General features: G+C 37.8%; 6 protein-coding genes across 6 annotated transcripts; 3 read left to right on the plus strand and 3 right to left on the minus strand. All coding sequences in view use genetic code 12, as the record gives it.

Moving 5' to 3' along the window:
• Positions 1–1,966: 1,966 nt before the first annotated feature.
• IDH1 (isocitrate dehydrogenase (NAD(+))) lies at positions 1,967–3,319 on the plus strand (the record flags this gene model as incomplete). The annotated part of the gene is made up of 2 exons (XM_036808231.1): positions 1,967–1,996; positions 2,252–3,319. 2 exons carry the CDS (start codon positions 1,967–1,969, stop codon positions 3,317–3,319), a joined length of 1,098 nt encoding a protein of 365 aa, XP_036664988.1.
• A 574-nt stretch (positions 3,320–3,893) lies between these two features.
• Positions 3,894–5,180, plus strand: ADE12 (adenylosuccinate synthase; the record flags this gene model as incomplete). The annotated part of the gene is made up of 1 exon (XM_036808232.1): positions 3,894–5,180. The coding sequence occupies one exon, from the start codon at positions 3,894–3,896 to the stop codon at positions 5,178–5,180; it is 1,287 nt and encodes a 428-aa protein (XP_036664989.1).
• A 223-nt stretch (positions 5,181–5,403) lies between these two features.
• DOA1 (Doa1p) lies at positions 5,404–7,779 on the plus strand (the record flags this gene model as incomplete). The annotated part of the gene is made up of 1 exon (XM_036808233.1): positions 5,404–7,779. One exon carries the CDS (start codon positions 5,404–5,406, stop codon positions 7,777–7,779), a length of 2,376 nt encoding a protein of 791 aa, XP_036664990.1.
• Positions 7,780–7,897: 118 nt separating this feature from the next.
• Positions 7,898–8,263, minus strand: CPAR2_803660 (uncharacterized protein; the record flags this gene model as incomplete). The annotated part of the gene is made up of 1 exon (XM_036808234.1): positions 7,898–8,263. One exon carries the CDS (start codon positions 8,261–8,263, stop codon positions 7,898–7,900), a length of 366 nt encoding a protein of 121 aa, XP_036664991.1.
• A 203-nt stretch (positions 8,264–8,466) lies between these two features.
• On the minus strand, positions 8,467–10,050 carry TRP3 (bifunctional anthranilate synthase/indole-3-glycerol-phosphate synthase; the record flags this gene model as incomplete). The annotated part of the gene is made up of 1 exon (XM_036808236.1): positions 8,467–10,050. The coding sequence occupies one exon, from the start codon at positions 10,048–10,050 to the stop codon at positions 8,467–8,469; it is 1,584 nt and encodes a 527-aa protein (XP_036664992.1).
• A 266-nt stretch (positions 10,051–10,316) lies between these two features.
• MCD4 (mannose-ethanolamine phosphotransferase) lies at positions 10,317–13,229 on the minus strand (the record flags this gene model as incomplete). The annotated part of the gene is made up of 1 exon (XM_036808237.1): positions 10,317–13,229. One exon carries the CDS (start codon positions 13,227–13,229, stop codon positions 10,317–10,319), a length of 2,913 nt encoding a protein of 970 aa, XP_036664993.1.
• Between the last annotated feature and the right edge of the window lie 139 nt (positions 13,230–13,368).

Below are 13,368 nucleotides of genomic sequence, written 5' to 3' on the forward strand. Positions count from 1 at the left end.
GTTTCATCAATGTCGCGTTTGGGGAAATACGACAATGCTTAGGCGACAAACACACACTTTTTTTTTCTCTCTCCTCTTTTAACCTTTTCCGCCGTTGATCCCGTTTTCAGCGGTTGAGACCAACGGCCAAAATCGCAGAGGGCAATTTTCTACTTGGGTTAACAAAATGGACTAGATCAATGCTCTTACGGATCTGACTCAAGTGACATTTGTTAGACATGTACAATTGAAAACAAGCAGACAGAGTTGAAATTAAGGTATTGAGTCTCGAAATTTTTCGGGTCGCATTTCCGTATGGTACACACACACAGCTATCCCTTTTGCATATATAACCATCAGAGGAAGAGGGGGGGGGGGGGGGGGGAAGAATAGAAGGAAAAAGGGTGGTGCTGGTAATAGTGTATACCTTAGCATTGTTTCGGTGGAGCACAGTTACTCACGGATCATTAAAAGGGATTGCCTATGGGCAAATGAATGCCCCATAACATTCGGTTATAAATTCCAAATATGTGTGACAAGCTCAAAGTTTATACCTGGATTTGTAGTAACTGTATATATTATTATATAACCAGCTTGTGGCTTTTTTCAACTTCAACCAATTCCCGGATGTTGTCAGCCGGTTCTTTTTTTCTTTTCCAGTCAGTTACAACAAGAGAAAACATACTATGTTATTAAATTTTGATTGTTGAATATTGGAGAAACGGATTCTGTCAAGTGGTCAAATTGGAGTAGCTTTTATTAGACAATGTATGGCTTTTGATATGCCTGTCTCTTTGAATATCGATTCACTCTTGCGTCGTTGTCTTAACAAACACACATGTGACCCCCCTCCCCCCCCCAAAAAAAAAAAAAAAGGAAAAAGAAAAGACTAATTGAAAAGTACATTACTACTGCTACAACGGTGCAATTCCAGTATTGTTTGATTATCCGAACTTGGCATGTTGGATCATTTTTGATCACATCGTCGTCCCAGTTGCTTCAAAAGCAATGAGATGATGGGCTTTGCCATAGCGTATACTTAAACTCCATAACGAGTAATGAATGCGGCTCACTTCTTTTTCATCTATTTTTTTTTTTTCGGAGTTTTAAAATTTCTTTTTTACTCCCTTTGTAACTGCGTTTCCATTGGACCAATCAAATAGCTTCAATCCAATTTGAACATCGGTCAGTATGTCTATACTCACTCTCTTTTTAATTACTTCGCTCCTTATTATAATTTTGATCTTGCAGAATGATACAGCAAGGCAATTCAATCGAAAACTTACATCATCCAGTATAATTAACTAGTCTGTTGATCTTAGAAGTCAATCAAAGAATTCTGATCTCGGAGTCGAACATCAAAAACACAATTATTTTCATTTTAGTGAAATACTGCACACAAAATGATTATAAAGCCGATGGTTCATGAGAGGAGAGTATGATTGAGAACAACACAGTAGAGTAACACCAGTAGAGCTCAAGATCCTTTTGGAAGCACGGATGCCTTGAACAATGACCCGCTTAGAAGATGACCTTTTGGTGTTTACTTTTGGTGTAAGACTGTTTCCAAAAAAAAAAAAAAAAAAAAAGTATGATTTTTGCAACAACCAAGCACTTATAAAACTCAAAACTGTCCTCCTTTCAAAGTGGATTCTTCCTGACTGGTGTCATAGAGGGAGCAATTACATTAAATAGAGCAAATGATTGTTACGTAGGATTGAATTTGGAACATAACACCCTCAATGTGTATCCAACAATACACCCCTACTACAAGAGTCTCTTCTGTTATTAAGTGTTTGTGTCTGTGTGTGTGTCTGTCTGTGTGTTTTGAGGCAACAAAAAAATTTAAATTTAATTCTCTCAATATTTGAAAGAGCAGAAAGACAGAAAGAACGAAAAAAAAAAAAAAAAAAAAATAGACCAAAAGGATATCACATCTTTTATTTTAACATCAATCTATTCAACACTACAGTAATACTATACAATCATGCTTAGAACCATAGCCTCTGCTCAAAGAGTATGTATACCACCTCAATTACACTACGTGATGCTAAAAGAGTTCACACAATTTGCCTGTTTTACTTGTTGCACTGATTTTGGTCAAAAAAAAGTTTATCCGAACATCCAATTAAAAATGACGTTGTCCATTGCAACTCCGAGAACTCTCCCTCACAGCAGAGGTCAGACCCAGGCACACAACGTCAATAAAGTGTACATGTGTAACCGACTACATTACAAAAGAAACTATCATACTAACTTTTGCTTCTTCTAGTCAGCAATTCGTTCATTTGCTACCTTTTCATCTCCTGAATCAGTTTTACCAAAAAAGTATGGTGGAAGATACACTGTTACTTTGATTCCAGGTGATGGTGCTGGTAAAGAAATCACTGACTCTGTTAAAACCATTTTCAAATCACAAAATATTCCAATTGATTGGGAAGTTGTTGATGTTAGTGGTGTTGCTGGTGATTCTGGTAAACATCATGGTGTTGATGAAGCCGTTGAATCTTTGAAAAGAAACAAGGTTGGTTTAAAAGGTATCTTGTATACTCCATCTGACAAATCAGGTAAATCTTTGAATGTTGCTTTAAGAAAAGAATTGGATATTTATGCCTCTTTGGTGTTGATTAAAAACATTCCTGGTGTTAAAGGAGTTTATGAAGGTATCGATTTTGCCTTGGTTAGAGAAAACACTGAAGGTGAATATTCTGGTTTGGAACATCAATCATACCCAGGTGTTGTTGAATCGATGAAGGTTATCACCAGATTCAAGTCGGAAAGAATTGCTAAATTTGCATTTGATTTTGCTCAAAAAAACAATAGAAAATTGGTTACTGCTATCCACAAGGCCAATATTATGAAATTGGGTGATGGTTTATTCAGACAAACCGTCAAGGATGTTGCACAAGATTACTCTGGTATTGCCGTTAATGATTTAATTGTTGATAATGCATCCATGCAAGCAGTTGCTAAACCACAACAGTTTGATGTTTTGGTTACTCCAAACTTGTATGGTTCCATCTTGTCAAACATTGGTGCTGCTTTAATTGGTGGTCCAGGTTTGGTTCCTGGTGCCAACTTTGGTAGAGAATATGCTGTTTTCGAACCAGGTTGTCGTCATGTTGGTTTAGACATTGAAGGTAGAAATACTGCCAACCCAACCGCCATGATTTTGTCTGCCGCTATGATGTTGAGACACTTGGGATTGAATACAGAAGCTGACAAGATTGCTCAAGCTACTTATGATGTTATTGCTGATGGTAAGGTTAGAACCAAGGATATCGGTGGTAACTCATCAACTACTGAATTTACTGAAGCCATTATCAACAAATTAGATTAAGGGAAGAAGTAAAGAGCAGAAATGAAGGGTGGTGGAATAGTGGTGGCATATTATATTAGTTAGTAAAATTCTTTAGACTATCAATATTGGTGACAATATACAATTGGAGACACACACACACGTCCGTGCTATGTTGTAGATTGGGCCCTATTGGCTGCACATGCTTGAGCTTAATGGGCGGAGGAAAAGATTGCAAGCTATTGATTCTTGGTCACCAAGCAACCTTTTTCCCTTTTTGATACTTTTTATTGAGACCTCTAGGCGCTATATATATCTGGATCGCTATCTCACATTTGTATGATTCACCCCAACGGTCGTGCAAATGCGGACACAATTTCTTTTTTTTTTTTTTTTCTTTTTTTTCTTTTTCTTTTTCTTTTGCTTCAAATCGTCCAATTGTGTTTTTGCACCAACCAAAGTCAAGTCCAAATTTAATTTTTTCAATGTTTGACTTCTTCTTCTTTCGGGTTTTTTTTGGTTTCAACGGTTTCAATCGTTCAACTTTTGGGTAATACACTCTAAAAGTTTAAAAGAATTAGATTCATCTAATAGAATTACTATAGATCACCAGATCATGTGTGACGTTGTTTTAGGATCCCAATGGGGTGATGAAGGTAAAGGGAAATTAGTTGACTTATTATGTGATGACATTGAAGTTTGTGCTAGATGTCAAGGAGGTAACAATGCCGGGCACACTATTGTTGTTGGTGACAAGAAATATGATTTCCATATGTTACCCAGTGGATTAGTCAACCCTAAATGTGAAAATGTTATTGGATCAGGTGTTGTTGTCCACGTGCCATCTTTTTTCGAAGAATTGTCAAATTTAGAATCTAAAGGTCTTGATTGTCGTGGTCGTTTGTTTGTTAGTTCCAGAGCTCATTTGGTGTTTGATTTCCACCAAAGAACCGATAAATTGAAGGAAGCTGAATTGTCGGAAAATAAGAAATCAATTGGTACCACTGGAAAGGGTATTGGTCCTACTTATTCTACTAAAGCTTCGAGATCTGGTATTAGAGTTCATCACTTAGTCAATCCTGATCCAAAGGCATGGGAGGAATTCAAAACTAGGTATATGAGATTAGTTGAATCTAGAATGAAGAGATATGGGGAATTTGATTATGATTACGAAGAAGAATTGGCCAGATATGCTAAATACAGAGAAGAGTTGAGACCATTTGTTGTTGACACTGTTGAGTACATGCATGAAGCCATTGTTGCAAAAAAAAAGATTTTGATTGAAGGTGCCAATGCCTTGATGTTGGATATCGATTTTGGTACTTATCCTTATGTCACTTCATCCTCTACTGGTATTGGTGGTGTATTAACCGGATTGGGTATTCCACCAAAGACCATTAGAAACATCTACGGTGTTGTCAAGGCTTACACCACCAGAGTAGGTGAAGGTCCATTCCCAACTGAACAATTGAATTCAGTTGGTGAAACATTACAAGATGTAGGTGCCGAATATGGTGTCACTACTGGAAGAAAAAGAAGATGTGGTTGGTTAGATTTGGTTGTATTGAGATATTCAAATTTGATCAATGGCTATACTTCATTAAACATTACCAAATTGGATGTTTTGGACAAGTTTAAGGAAATCAAGGTTGGTGTTGCTTATAAATTGAATGGTAAAGAATTGAAAAGTTTCCCTGAAGATTTAATCGATTTGGCCAATGTTGAAGTTGTTTATGAAACCTTACCAGGTTGGGAAACTGATATAACCAAGATTAAAAGCTATGAAGACTTGCCAGAAAATGCTAAAAAGTATCTTGATTATATTGAAAACTATCTTCAAGTGCCAATTCAATGGGTTGGTACTGGTCCAGCTAGAGACTCCATGTTGGTTAAACACCACTAAATTTTAGAGGCTGTAGACATTTTATATTATTAGTATTATTCCAATAGATATTTAGAGAGATATACATAGGTGGGGGTTGTGATTGTCCTGTAGAAATCATGCAACAATGGTATGGTTGAGTTTTTGCAATTTGGCCCCAACGCTACCAACACCAACTAAAGTGAATCAAATTCGTTGCCACTGCAAGTTTGTCATTTTCCAAGACTCAATCACGAGTACAACCATGTCGTACAAACTTAGTTCCACATTAACCGGTCACGAGCAAGATGTCAGAGGTTTGGCCAGCTCAACAATTGGCGACGAACCTATGATTGTATCGGTGCTGAGAGACTCCACCACTAGAGTCTGGAATCAGGTCAATACCTCACTGGATTCAGATTCAAAAATTCTCTTCCATTCACCAACTAAATCATTTATCAACTCAGTTGCCATAGTTGAACCAAATGGCGTAGGGGAAAAGTTGGCAGCTAGCGGCGGACAAGATACCATGATTTACTTGAGTGATTTACACAGTATTGATAGTACCGATTTGGATCAAGATGGGAAATATCAATTGATTGGACATGAAGGCAATGTATGTGCAATGGATTTTGCTCATGGTGAATTCATCTCAAGTTCATGGGATGGTACTGCAATTGTATGGAATTTGCAAGAGTTTGTTCCCAAATTTATCCTTCAAGGACACGAATCATCAGTATGGGATTGTAAAATCGTCAACAACAAGAACCAATTCTTGACTGCATCGGCTGATAAGTCAATTAGACTATGGCAAGGGGATCATGAAATTCAAAAGTTTTTGGGCCACACTGATGTTGTTCGAAAATTGTTGATTTTACCTGGTGGTAATCAATTTGTATCTAGCGCCAATGATGGAACCATAAAAGTTTGGGATTTACAAACAGGCAGGATCTTGAAAACATTATTTGGTCACGATTCATTTGTTTATGATTTAGCATTGTTGCCTAATGGGAATCTTGTATCAACTGGTGAAGATCGTACCGTGCGTATTTGGGATTTATCAAAAGGTGAAGCATTACAAGTGATTACGTTGCCTTGTATTTCAGTCTGGTGTGTCACTGTATTGAACAATGGAGACTTTGCTGTTGGTGGTTCGGATAACTTGATACGCGTCTTCACTCTGGTGTCTGATCGCGTTGCGTCACAGGAAGAGTTGAAAGCTTTCACCGAAGCAGTACAATCATCGTCGATTTCGGAACAATCATTGGATGATTTGAAAAAGACTGATATCCCAGGAATAGAGGCATTGTCGAAACCAGGCAAGAAAGAAGGTGCAACCATTATGGTGAAAACTGCCAATGGAACAATTGAGGCTCATCAATGGTCAAGTGGAGAATGGCACAAGATTGGTGATGTTGTTGGTGGTGCAAGCTCGACAAAGAAACAGGTTTATGAAGGAAAGGAATACGATTATGTATTTGACGTTGATATCAAAGATGGAGAACCACCATTGAAATTGCCATACAATTTAAATCAAAATCCATATACAGTTGCAGAAAAGTTTCTTGCTGATAATGAATTACCTTCGTCTTATACTGATGAAGTGGTGAGATTCCTAGAGACCAATACTGCCGGGGCAAGATTGAGTGAAGATGCAGCAGCTGATGCCAATCTGGCACACCTGTCGACTTCGGCCTTGGTGAATGACCCTTATTCAGATGCGTATGTCAGACAACATCAACACCAGGGAAAACCTGAGAGTCACCCCTCAGCAACGTCAATAATCCCTGAGAAGCAGTTTATTGCATACAAAGAATTCAAAAAGGAATCTATACTTAATGGATTGAAAAAGTTGAATGCATCACAGGAAACCAACCAATTCACACCAGATGAATTATCTACTTTTGAATCCTTGGTTTCCAACTTATCATCCGACGGCGCCATCGAATTAATCTTGCAATATGCCACCAAAATTATCTCGTCTTGGGAAACGTCCTCCAAATTAATTGGATTCGATTTGATTAGACTTGCTATCCCTAAAATCACAGCTCATGACTTTTTGACCAAGGAAACCATTGCTGAGTCAGTTTCCAACCTGATTGAACTGGGATTGGAAGTCGTCGATTCATCGAGTGCTACACTATTCATGATGATTATCAAAGTATTGATTAATTTCATTGATGGCGCTGGGTTTATCCAAGCTTTTATTGATCCGTTCGAAGGTGACTCTGCCAAATACATCTACAATACTTCATTCAGCCACATTTTAAGCCAAGTCGGAGATAAAACAACGAAATTGGATTCTTCAGCAAAGCTTTATTCCGCGGCAATTACTGCATTAGCTACATTGGTGTATGACTTGTCAACAATCCAACTCAAAACCACAGGTTTGAATTGTCATTCATCAACTTCAGCAGCACCCGTATTGGACCTTGTGGAGAAAATTGGTGATGTTGTGGTTAGTTCTTCAGCTGAAGCTGGGTATAGATTGGCCATTGCTTATGGAAATTTCAAGTATGCAAATGCTTACTCCAACGCGGGAGCAGCACCACCACCACAATGGTTGAAGAAATGGAATGAGTTGTACTCCTCAAAGGAAAAGAGATTTAGTGATCTTGCCCAAGACTTGGCACTTCTATAGAGAATATAAAACACGTCTACAATATTTTGAAAGTAAAAATTGCTTAAACGTTACATACATTTCGTGTTGATGATGACACAGTAAATCTAAAACTAAGCTCTACTCTACTACTTGATCTCTATGCTTCCTGATAAAACAATTCCGGTACTTTATAAGTATACTGAACCAATTTCTCCGCCGCTTTCAAATTCAAATTATCAGTCAATTCAACAATTGAATAAACATGTACTTTCAAATCAGATGGGTTATGGCTCACTTTTCCAATGATTTCGTAGTTCTTATTCACTTGTAATGTGCCATTACCGTTGGATCCATCCGATGCTGCTGCTGCTGATGATAAATCTAGTTTGATTGATCCATTACTTATCAAAATTGCCTGTTGGTGGTTTGCATCGTATGATTCACATTTGCCGATGATTCGAACTAGGTTGTTTTGGTTCAGTTGTAAGAGCGTAGCGTCTATTCTTTTAGTTGTTGCTTCCATGATGAGCGAGTAGATCTGGTTGAGTTGAAGGGGAATGTACTGTGTGTCACTTGTTTCTATTTTTTTTTTTAAACGCGTCCTTTATAAACTGTTTATTCACGCGAAGTCTTCAAATCATCGAAGGAAACTCCATACAACTGGTAAGTCATACATGAACTTGTCTTTATTAATATATACACATCCTATCAAAATCGTTTTCTGTCTTAGCAAGTACACAAATCATGCAAAAATTCACCTGCTTTCCCATTGGCTTCAGCTCTCATTAGACTTTCACCAATCAAGAACCCATCGACATTATCCTCATACTTGTACTTTTTAACATCATCAACACTAGTGATTCCAGATAATGCCAAAACCAAAACATCGCCCTCTCTACCATTGTTTTCACCCTTTGCATGTTCAACTAAAGAGCTAGTAGTTCCCAAATCAACATTGAAATTGGTCAAGTTACGATTATTAACTCCAATAATTAATGGTTCTGAAGTAGCATTGTCGTGAGTCAATTTCAATGCTTGTGTCAACTCCTTATCATCATTGACTTCAACCAAGGGGACCATCCCCAAGTCCAATGAGTATGAATACAACTCCTGTAGTAAATCAAAATCATCCAACATCTTGACAATGAGTAAAACAGTGTCTGCTCCAGCTAATCTAGCTTCCAAGATTTGATACTTGTTGAAGATGAATTCTTTTCTCAACACTGCTGGTCGTTTATAATTGGCCACCTTTTCAGTTTGTGGACCCTCGATAACCTTACGAATCAATGACAAATCTTCAAGCGAGCCTTTGAACCAGTTTGGTTCAGTCAAGATTGAAATTGTTGAACAACCATTAATGGCGTAAGTTAAAGCCTGAGTTCCAGCATGTGCATTAATGTTAATGTCCCCTTTCGAAGGACTAGCTCTTTTAAACTCAGACAATATAATGGTTTGACGAAGGACTTCTTGAGTGTATTTAAGGCGTTCGTAGAAATTAATCACTGGTGGAGCTACACCTAGTGATAAAGCAACTTCCAAATTGTGGAATGAACGACCAGGTAAATTCTCAATCTCTTTATAGTCCTCTTTTCTTTTCCTGTATATCGTGGTCAAAATATTTTCATTTTTGGCAAATGATTTATTGGCCACTTGTTTATGCTTCAACTTGTATGCCTTGTTTTCCTCCCATGTTCCTCCATGTACACCTAAAATATTGTCAATCATTAACTGACCTGACTCTGTCAAGATGGATTCAGGGTGGAATTGCACACCTTCAATAGTATACGTCTTGTGTCTTACTCCCATGATGACCTCGGGTTTTGTTTCAGTGACTGCAGTAACTTCCAAAACATCAGGTAAGGTCTTTTCGCTACCAGCAAGTGAATGGTATCTAGTAACTGCTACTGATTGTGGTACATCCTCAAACATCCCCTTTCCATCATGATTGATGGTGGTAGTTTTACCATGAACAATTTCTCCAGCGTATGAAACATCACCCCCAAACACATCAAAGATGCATTCTTGTCCCATACAAACTCCGAATATAGGTAACTCCCCCTTGAAGTGTCTAATTACATCACGCGATATACCAGAATCAGTTAAGGGATGTCCTGGTCCTGGTGAAATGAATATTATATCGGGCTTGATCTTGTTTTCAATGGTTTCAATGTCTATTTTATCATTTCTGTAAACATCAACTTTGCCACATCGACTAGATTGATGTAAATATTGGTATAGATTCCATGTGAAGGAATCGTAATTATCGATCATCAACACATGTCTTTTAGGTTCGGAGGAAGAGTCTGCCATTGTCGCTAGATGAGGTGCTTAGAGCCAAACGAATCTGACTAAGAGCCTTCTTTTTCTTCTTTTCCTTTTCTTTTTTTTTTTTTTTTTATTTTTTTTTTTTCAGTTTTTCCGAATTTGGTCTGCGTTTGAGTCATATTCATGTAACAACCGACCCGAGGAAGTCCCTCTTGCAGGTGACTAAAGCTCATTGTATGGTCTAAGACTACATCGTCAACATCATAAAACAAAAAAACACTCTTGAAACTTTTATTCATTACCCTGGTAGTCTATGTAACTTTCTTTTTCCTCACTCTGTAACTGATAGGCTCATAATCCAATTTTCTATTGGTTTGAGTATATTCAACGCCACTCAATATAATCGAACTGATCAACTCCAAAATCAACATAAACAACGACGACAAGATTGCCAAACAGTAATTGGAAATGGAAACTCCAATATCCAACCATGACCCTTCAGTCCGTACCAAAAAGAAAAAATTCAATGAAAGGATATCACTCGTTGATATAATCAATGTCGAAATTGTAAATCTCTTCACCTCCAACTGATGATTCATGATACCCAAACATGTAGATAACAACACATATGGGATAATCAATTTGATCATTAACAACGCTCCCATTGCAAATGGGCTGAAAACAGGTATTAAACGGTAAACTGAATCCAAAGAAAATGAAGATATTGATGAAACATTACCGGTTCCAAAGAATGCCACTTGTAAAAAAAAGAAACCAATGATGGCAATCCTAATCACTTGAACCCAATACCCCTGTGGTAATTTCCCCGTTTCTTGTTGCTTCATTAATATTTCTGCTTGAGAGTACTTGAGAAGCTCTTCAATTGTAAGCCACTGTAAAAGCACCAATGAGAAGCCAATGTAGAATAATAACTCATAAGAAATAGTAAAGATCACAAATGTTGGCACAAATGTAATGAATATAATCAATAATCTGAATCGGTAATCTTTTGATGGGTAGATGGAGTGAAGTGCAGGTAGCACTATAAGTGAAGCCACAAATGTAACCCAACCAAGAACCTGCGAGTACAAGGGAAGCCCATTTCTCGACTGTAATGATACCACAGATGTATCAGTAGCGTATGTGATGAGCGGTATAGCGAGTATTTGTGCCCACGTGATTACTTTTTGTGGAACACCAATATCATAACTTCTCTTTTCAACCTCATTGAATCCAATAATACTAATTGCAAATGCAATTATAGCACCCAAGTTTATAAGAAGCAAGTTTTCCGTTTTGATTGGGTTTAAATTGGTGAATATGCACATGAAAAGACAGCTGAAAAACCATAAAAATTTCATCAATCCTGATACCTTGTATGAATCCAGAATAAACACTGGGTAAACACCAACTATACAAAATATGATTGAAAATGTAAACCTTTCGAAAAATCCATAAGCTATTCCTTCATACATTCCTATGAAACTGGTGAATATAAGAATCTTACCACCAAGTGAAACTCCACGTAGCAATTCACCAACGCCATCAACCAAGTGTCGCGACTCAACCACTATAGTGTACCAAAAGTATAGTGGAAAAGCGGTATACATGTAATAGTTGAATGGGGAACTTTGATAATATAGCAAGTAGGCAAGTGACGCACCCAATACGACAAATGATGATAAAGTCACTGGTGCAAACAGACTTTTGACCTTTTTCAAGTCCTTCTTTGACAAAATGAAAAGCTTCAAAAATAAAATAAACGAATACACGATCCATCCAATAAAGCCCAATGTGACAATAGAACGGAGCAAGGCCCAATTATAAGTGGTCAAGTAATTCAACCCGGCCAATGTTTTCTTCATCAACTCTTCTGTGATTTCAATGGCCAACATTTCGACTTCTGCATCTGGTGCATCCTTTAACAATTCAATCATGCTCTCGATTTCCTTTTGGTAATCTTTAATCGTCTTTTCTTGAAATGGCTCGTATGGTTTGAATTTGAACTGATGGTTATAAACTTCCTTCTCCTTAACGATGTATTGCTCAACAATGGCCAAAGCATTTGCGTAAAGTGCTTTGATCTTGGTTTGTGGGTCGGCATCAATATACCCCAATGGTAACTCACCAACAGAGTTTGCTGGATAATTGGCACCAATCAAGTAAGCCATCAATGAAGCAATATCAGCTTGATTCACGTCATTTCTAACCAAATGATCCAACTCCCACGTGTCAAAGTAAGTAGATTCAAATCCGCTGGCAATTGGATCTTGCTTAAGCAATTGGGTCTCCAAGTGCTCCACATCTTTTAAACGAACCGGCTTGTTAAGTCCAGCACCCCAAGCAATCAAGGGAGTTCTCGTATTATCAGGATGACCATCTCCATGAGATCCAAAATCAGACATACCGTGATCAGCAGTGAAAACGAAAGCTGTCTTGTCATCACCAAAAAATTCATTGATTTGCGGAACAACCTTTTTCAACATTGAATCAATATACTCGATATTTTCATAATACTCAGCTGAGTACGGACGATAAGCATGACCAGCGGTGTCTGGCCCCAACAAATGTAAGAAAAATACGTTTCCATCTTGGTGTAGTTCCTCATGCAAGGTGGCATTTTTCGTCAGATTGCTCAAAAGATCATCAAAATGATTAAACACAAATGAATCCAATTCAATTGAACTCTTGCTGAAATCTTCAAATTCGTGTGCATACATACAGACATCAATTCTCCCGGGAACAACACCATCTCCATAGGCAAACATGGGCAAGATATCGGGACTTCCAAATGAATAGGTATGTTTTGATTGATTAAAAAATGAATCGAAATTCACCGGATTCTCTTTCCATCCTTTGGTAACAGCAGAAACATCCTCATAAAATCCAGCAATCATTGCGACATGTCCTGGTCGTGATTCCGTTGGCATCCTCGTGTTTGATATTCCCCACGTTCCATTATTCAATGCCAAACTTCGTAAATATGGTGCCAAGTATTTATACTCTCCTGTTCGAGGATGTGTCAACTTCTGAAACGTCTTATCTGCTCTAAGTCCATCACCTACTATGAGAAAGATTCTTTTCGCTGGTGGATCGTAAGTGGAAACGTGGTGGTCCATGCCATGCACTAAAGGCAGGACAAAATAAATGTCAAAAATAGACCATAGATAGAAAAAATGGAACAACAACCCAACTGACAATAGCAATTTTCTGTTCCTATCCATGATAATGTGAGTGAGACTCTGTTGTCTGCAGCGAATGAATGAATGGATGGATGTGAACAGAGTTATTCTACGAATTCTGCTATGTGACGTGTGCAAAAAAATAGCTCTCTTGAATAAAAACGCGTAAATTTTCAGAAAA

This window comes from Candida parapsilosis, contig 005807 (assembly GCF_000182765.1).
Source record: "Candida parapsilosis strain CDC317 annotated contig 005807".
Classification (NCBI taxonomy): domain Eukaryota; kingdom Fungi; phylum Ascomycota; class Pichiomycetes; order Serinales; family Debaryomycetaceae; genus Lodderomyces; species Lodderomyces parapsilosis.